At 49.2% G+C, this 7,488-nt stretch overlaps 2 protein-coding genes across 2 annotated transcripts in view; both read left to right on the top strand.

Annotated features, from left to right (window-relative positions):
• Positions 1 to 6,102, top strand: part of LOC107108855 (guanylate-binding protein 1-like) — a 19,679-nt gene extending 13,577 nt beyond the window's left edge. The window contains exons 8-11 of the mRNA XM_015409379.1: positions 1,021 to 1,233; positions 3,942 to 4,044; positions 5,236 to 5,429; positions 6,088 to 6,102. Of these exons, the coding sequence (XP_015264865.1) occupies positions 1,021 to 1,233; positions 3,942 to 4,044; positions 5,236 to 5,429; positions 6,088 to 6,102 (525 nt within the window). The remainder of the gene's footprint in view (positions 1 to 1,020; positions 1,234 to 3,941; positions 4,045 to 5,235; positions 5,430 to 6,087) is intronic.
• LOC107108871 (guanylate-binding protein 1-like) overlaps positions 1 to 7,488 on the top strand; it is a 56,469-nt gene that overhangs the window by 13,545 nt on the left and 35,436 nt on the right. The gene's annotated exons all lie outside the window — the stretch shown is intronic.

The following is a 7,488-nucleotide window of genomic DNA, read 5'->3' as shown; positions in this document are numbered from 1 at the left end:
TTGTGGCTTGTTTTTCTGGTGGGACTGCCATTATCTGCCACAATGAAGTGGCACATGCCCCTCTCCCTCCCCTCCTGCAAGATTTAAAGGGCCCTTCAGCTGATCAGCCGGGGGCAGGTGGCCCACCGATCAGCTGAAGGGCCCTTTAAATCTTGCAGGAGGGAGGGTCCCTTTAAATGCTTTTGGGAAGAAGCGAGGAGGGCTTTACGAAGTGGGAGCCCTTTAAGGAAGGGATGGAGCCCCCAATAGCCCCAACTATAGCTACCGCCCAGTGTCTCCTTACTTCTTTTCCTTTTCGTAACTCACGCACCCGAGTCCCAGTTGTAACATTTCCTTATGTGGATGTGAACAGGGCACTCGTAGCCCCCTTGGCATTTCAACAGCCAGCAGCCTTCTGGGACAGGGTAGACAATCCAGACCTGATCTATGTCTCCTGAGTACTGCAAAGTCCACCAGATGAAGGCTGGGCGAAGGAAGGAAAGCCCCTGAATTTGGTAGAATGAGATGTTAGTGTGAGACCCCCATGCTCCCTCTAAGCTGCGGAGTCTTGTGAGCAAGAATTCTACTTCGTGAGCTTGTGAGCTGCTGGCATTTAAGTTGTGAGTGAGCGATTCGGCTGCTGCCTAAATTAATTTGCCGTGGAGCCATCCTTCCTGAGCTAAGACAAAAATGTGTGAGCCGGAGGCTAAAAAACTGTGAGCTGGCTCACACTGACTCAGCTTAGCGGGAACACTGGCACCTCAGCACTTTACCTGATGTGTCCCCCGTCTGAACTTCCAGACATTACACCATTCTTCAGCCATGTCAGGTTTCTTCTTTGGCTGGCCTGGCTGGCCTCCCTTCCTTTCTTACGTATTCCTTCCCTCGCTTCTCCGCTCCCTGGAAGAGAAAGCTGACCTATTGCAGGTTCAGTTGTGCCAAATAACCTCACACACACAGAACACAACACAACACAATGTGTTCTCCTGACCTAAAAACACACTTAGTTGTTAGTAAACTTTTTTTTTTAATCCCCGCTAGCGAACTCTTGACCAAAGGAAGGAGGCGTACTGCCGGAAGAACGAACTGGAGTCCTCCGCCCGCTGCAAGGCTCTGTTGACACGGTTCTCTGAGGAACTGGAGGGCAGGATCAACGAGGCCTTCTACTCCCGACCTGGTGGCTATCAGGATTATTTCAATGACTTGAAGGCCATCACAGTGAAATACCACGAGGAGTCTGGGAAAGGAGTCATGGTGAGGGAAAACGGGCTACAAACCAGAACGCTGAAATTGAGGGACACTTGCCAAATCAGATCAATGAAATGCAGAAGAGGGCCTGACCGGGGTAGCCCGGGCAAGCCGGATCTCGTCAGAGGGTTCCCTGTGAATGCATAATAAATTACAATTAAAGCATTAACAATAATCTGAAGAGGTGAAGCATCACAACCATTTCCATCAGTCTGGTTGGAACCTAACTGCCCTGGGGCTCCTCTTCTCCTGGAGCTATCTCCTTTAGTGAGGTTATTGTTATATTTTAAATATATTGATTTATTTATTAAATTTCTAACCCGCCCTCCCGCCGAAGCGGCTCAGGGTGGCTTACATAGAGTCTTAAAACCAACATACAATTTAAAACCAGCAAGAACAACATAAAATATAATTCCATAAAAATTCCATAAATGCAGTAATCTATTTAAATACGATGGCATGATATCATAAAGTGCAAGGGCTACTCGACCGATTAAATCAATTTATTACTGGAACGCCCGGCGGAACAGCTCCGTTTTCACGGCTCTGCGGAATTGCTGGAGGTCCCACAGAGCTCTGATCTCAGCAGGGAGATTGTTCCACAGCGTTGGCACCACCAGGGTTTGCCAGGGGTCCTCCGTTTTGGGGTGTGTGTTGGGGGCCCCACCCCCAACACCCCCAGCCACCCATCTCTCTCCCTTTAAGGGTGTGCAACCCATGTTTCAGCCCAAGCGCAAACTCCGCAAGCTTGCAGGGAAAAACTAGCTTCATTCTTAAAAGGGAAACGCAGCTTCTCTTAAAGGGGAAACGCCGGCTGCCGGCTACTTTAAGTGCAGGGAACTGCTGTTTCTGGAGATCCGGCGCACGGCCGGGTGGGGTGGGCGGCAGACGTCCCCAACATGACGTCATCACGTTGGGGATGCCCCACCCTATCCGGGAACGCCCCCAAAGTCCCCCGCTGGGGGTGGAAGATGGACTTGGCAACCCTAAGGGAAAATGCCCTGGTCCTAGTTACCGCCAACCTGGCGTCCCTAGGCCCAGGGGGGCCCAGGCGGTTTTGAGTCCCAGATCGCAGGGGACCGCCTTTCCCCGTATGGGGACATACGGAGAAAGGCGGTCCCTTAGGGGTCACCACCAGGAGTCACCGTGACCTCCAGGCACGCAAGCACATACAGACAAAATACCAAAATTAAAAAAAATGAAATGCAAAAGAATTAAGGGATACAAACAACTTTCTCGTGAGATATGGAACAGGGGTTCAGCAAATGCTGAATTACAAACATATTGGGGGGACGGACCCTTTTAATTACAAATTTTAGTGATGAATTGTAAGTCTGTCTGGTTGGACATAAGGAGAAGCAGCTAAAATGTCAACATCAAGGACTGCACAAGAGATGGATGGTTGGGACTGAATCCTGAGCGGCTGCACTATTTTAGAAATTCTGGGTCCGCAGGGGGCTGACCCACTGGCCCTGAGGGAGCATCCGATAAAAGGCACGCAGCTCACACAGCCTCCGCTTCCTGGCTGGCCGAGGTTCTTGAGCAAACGAGGCTGGAACAGGGACCGAGGAAGCAGTTCTGTCTCCCCGTGACGTTCCTGTGCTACTCTTAGATCCAAAACGAACACAGTAGATATCGGTGTCTACTGGAGGCTAAAATTAGATCAGACCGGCGGTGTCATCCTTGTCTCCTGGCTGCTTTAGTATGTGTGTGAGGAGGTTAAGTACACACACACCCCTTTCTTGGCATCCCCCTTCTGATCTGGTCTGTAGGGCCTCAGCAGCTGCTTGAAAGCAAGATTCAAAATGTCAGGAGAGCCAGTGCTTTTGAACTCGACATAGAGAATGCATTTCCGTGTCTTCCACTTAGAAGGGAAAAAACCAGCTTTGAAACCACCTCTTCTTGACATACCCAGGGTATTTTTACATCCAACATGAGCCAAGTATTGTTTTTTTAAGTCTTCCTTTAATTCAGACAACAGAACCATTTGTATAAATAAGGGTCACTTAGAAAGGAATTCAGGATTACCATATAACATTACGACACTGGAGAAAAATACAGAGTTGTACAGTGTCAAGATACTTATTCTAAAATATTACAAACATTACCCATTTTAATACATTTATTACTCCGTGAAGAAATACTACTTCTGTACTGTGTTAATTTTGACAACTATGCAGTTTCTCAGTTTTAAGAAAAACCCATAAATTAGTGGGACAAAGTTTGAGTCCAGTGGCACCTTTAAGACAAAGAAGGAGAAAGATTTGGTTTTATTTCCCACCCTTCACTAACCAAAGGAGTCTCAGATCAACTTACAATCACCTTCCCTTCCTCTCCCCACAACAGACACTCTGTGAGGTGGGTGGGACCGAGAGAGCTCTGAGAGAACTGTGACTGACCCATAAGGTCACCTAGCTGGCTGCATGTGGAGGAATGGGGAATCAAACCCGGTTCTCCCAGATCAGAGTCCGCCGCTATTAACCACTACACCAAACTGGCTCCCAACAAAGTTTTAACTACTGGACTCAAACTTTGTTCCGTTGCTTCAGACCAACACGGCTACCCACCTGAATCCATAATTTAGTATACAAGATGGGTTCACTTTCCCCCCCAGTAAAAAAAAAAAAGATAAGTATGTAAGGTCCTATAACTGTGCTCTTTATAACCTATGTCTGTGCATAGACCCTGTTGACTGTTGCTTCTCCACCACCCAGGCAGACGTCGTCCTGCAGCAGTTCTTCAAGGACAAGGAGGATGTGGGTAGAGCCATCCTCCAGAGCGATGAAGCCCTCACGGAGAAAGAGAAGGAAGCCGAAGGTGAGGGGCTGGAGAGGCTGTATTAGGGTTCCCATCCCCCTGATGAGGGTGGGGAATTCCCCCAATTTCGGGCCCCCTGATCTGCCTGCCGAGGGAGCCCCACCCCTGAAGAGCTCTGTGGCTCTGCCACGCACGGTGCAATAACATCACTTTTGGGTGATGTCACTGCGGCAGGCACGTCGCAGGGGATGCTCTGGTGTTCGCCCAAAAACTCTATGGTGACCATGGAGTTTTTGGCAGGATGCTAGAGTGCCCCCCCCATGACATGCCTAGCATGATGACACCCCTTCTGGGTGATGTCATCATGGCACACGCAAGAAGATCCAGGAACGGAGCCTGGAGCCCCCCACTGGGAAAAGGTAGGGGCCTGGCAACCTTAGGTTGTATGCAGATGCAATGGATGTTGATGAAGCTGCATTGGAGGTGTTGCTTTCAGGGCAGGAATGGCCCAAGGCCCTCTCCATCATTCAGGAGGAACTCAACATTCAAGTCCCATTAATCAGGATGAGAGAGCAGCTACCACATGGGACATTCCCCAACCAAGGAATTCCCTTGCTAGAAAGATCACGAGGTCAAAATGCCAGTTTTAAGGAGAAAGCCCCAGACTGTGTAAATAGCCAGAGAAGATCAAGGCCAGCCTCCGGGAAGTGCCATTTGGAATGTGACTCTGGGTGAGTCTGCATCTGACATTCGCTCCACATTTTCTCAACACTGAGGAAAAGGTGCAGCTTAAAACCACCCGGGGCAACACCGTACTGACCGTGAAGTCACCCCTGAACGGCCATAAATCTGTGCAGATGGTACCATAAAACCCAATGATAAAAGAAAGCGAAAGCAGCATGGAGTGTAGAGGGTACCATAAAACCCGATAATCAGAGAAAGTGAAAGCAGCAGGCAATATAGAGGGGAATTTCTGTTCCAACGTGGGTTTGCTAAAGCAACAGAGGGAAAAGCCTCGAAGTCACGAGTGTACCATAAGATCTGATAATCAAAGAAAGTGAATGCAGTTTGCAGTGTAGAGGGTACCATAAAACCCGATAATCAGAGAAAGTGAAAGCAGCAGGCAACGCAGAGGGGAATTTCTGTTCCAACGTGGGTTTGCTAAAACAACAGAGGGAAGAACGGATGCAGAATCGCCCTCTGTGTGATTCCTGGAAAAGATTCATTCTTCTTTCCTTTCTGGTGGCCCAGATGCCAGGACAAGGGCTGAGGCAGCGGAGCGGGAGAATGAGATCCAGAGGCAGAAGCAGGCTGAGTTGGAGGAGAAGCTGGAGGACCAGAGGCGAAGTCACGAAGCCAACATGGAGCACCTGAAGGAGAAGATGGAGAGAGACAGGGAGCTGCTGCTGGAGGAGCAGAACAGGGTGATGGAGGCTAAACTCCGGGTGAGTGGCATGTGTGGTTTTGTCCCCGTTTGCCAAAAATTCCAGGGAGGGGGTTGCCTCTGATGTCTAACTATCCAAGTGGGTCATAGTCCGGGAAGCTGGTAGGGGTAGCAGCCCCTCCTGTTTGCAAACCCGGATCCCTTTTCTGGTTGGTGACTCCTGACCACATGAATCTTTGTGTGCAAGCAGAGCTCTGTGTCTTCCTAGGGACTTTTGGTTTGGAAAACCAGGGGAGCAATTACCATTCTGTGAATATGTTCCCTTTTTTGGGGGGGTAAACATTTTATTTTTAGGATATATTCAACAAAGTCCAACATTGGTATTACATTTCTTATCCCTTTATATCCTACCGTCCTCCCTTCCCCCCCCCCCCCCTCCAGGGCTTCCCACAGCACAGTGCTACAACCTCCTGCATAATTCTTAGGTTACTCTTAGGTACTCCTCTTTATCTCTACATGTTCAATAGGTAACTTGTTTTTTCACAATTTTCTATACTCAATAGTTATCAAAGCAAAATAAATTGTCTTTCACATCCCAATATTTTTCCAAGTATTCTTTTAAGTCTTTCCAGTCTTCAAAAAAGTCTTCTGCTACCATATTCTGTGAATATGTTCCTTGAGCAGAGGATAATGTTCATTCCCCGGTCTCCTTCTACCAGGTCACTAGCCAATGACAGTCGTTGAGGAAGAAGAAGAAGAGATTGGATTTATACCCTGCCCTTCACTACCCAAAGAATCTCAGAGCAGCTTACAATTTCCTTCCCCTTCCCCTCATGTGAGGTAGGTGGGGCTGAGAGAGCTCTGAGAGAACTGCCCTTGAGAGAACAGCTCTGAGAGAACTTGTGACTGACCCCAAGGTCACACCAGGAGCTGCATGCGGAGGAGTGGGGAATCAAACCCGGATCTCCCAGATTAGAGTCTGCATGCCTAACCACTACACCAAACTGGAGGACAAAACAACAGATAATAGGCTAGCCTGGCTGTCCCATTGGAGTTGTTGGGGAGACCTGAGAGCCAGTTTGGCGTAGTGGTTAGAAGCCAGTTTGGTGTAGTGGTTAGAAGTACGGATGCTAGTCTCTTAGAATCAATTATGAGTCCCCACTCTTCCACACGAAGCTGCTGGTGTGACCTTGGGTCAGTCACAAGTTCTCTCAGAGCTGTTCTGTCAAGAGCAGTCCTCGAAGGAGCTCTCTCAGCCCCAACTACCTCACAGGATGTCTGTTGTGGGGAGGGGAAGGGGAAGGAGATTGTAAGTGGCTCTGAGACTCCTTTGGGTAGCGAAAGGCAGTATAAATCCAATATCCTCTTCTTCTCTAACCAGCATTTCCAGGCTGTTAGTATAACAGAAACGCTGCTGACTCTGTGTCTTCCAGAGGGGTTGGTGAATAAGACCCAAGGTCATCTTTGTAATGTAGTTCCCTTGGTAAGCTTGGTAAGCAACTAGTGCAGAATGCTGCAGCCAGGCTATTGATGGATCTTCCTAGACGGGATCACATCCAACCTGTGCTGAAAGCGCTGCACTGGTTGCCAATAGCTTACCGGGTTCGCTTCAAAGTGCTGGTCGTTACCTTTAAAGCCCTATATGGCCAGGGACCAGCCTACCTAAGGGACCGCCTTGCCCCACATGTTCCCCCAAGGGCACTACGGTCGGGGAACCAACATCTACTGGATGTTCCAGGCCCCCGTTCTATTAGACTCAGCATGACCAGGAATAGGGCGTGCTCGGTGGCGGCTCCTATCTGGTGGAATGAGCTCCCAGAGGAGATCAGGGCTCTGCGGGACCTAGCACAGTTCCGCAGGGCCTGCAAGACAGAGCTCTTCCGCCAGGCTTTCGAATAGGAGCCGCCACCACTAGTGCACCACCAACGCACTAGTTACCATCAACGCCCCATATATGAACATCAGGAGGGGGCATGTTCCATCAATGCTCCATAATCGCTGCACTATGGGCGAGAACGGGAGGTGTTGGGGGTGGCCATCTTGCCTCTAGAAATTGTAATTTGGAAATTGGAAACTGACTGAGAGGAGCACCAAAATTGGCTTAATGTGATGTATTTTAC

The sequence above is a fragment of the Gekko japonicus genome, unplaced genomic scaffold (genome assembly GCF_001447785.1).
Source record: "Gekko japonicus isolate JY-2015 unplaced genomic scaffold, Gekko_japonicus_V1.1 scaffold745, whole genome shotgun sequence".
Lineage (NCBI taxonomy): Eukaryota > Metazoa > Chordata > Lepidosauria > Squamata > Gekkonidae > Gekko > Gekko japonicus.
This window is presented reverse-complemented; position numbering and strand designations above follow the sequence as displayed.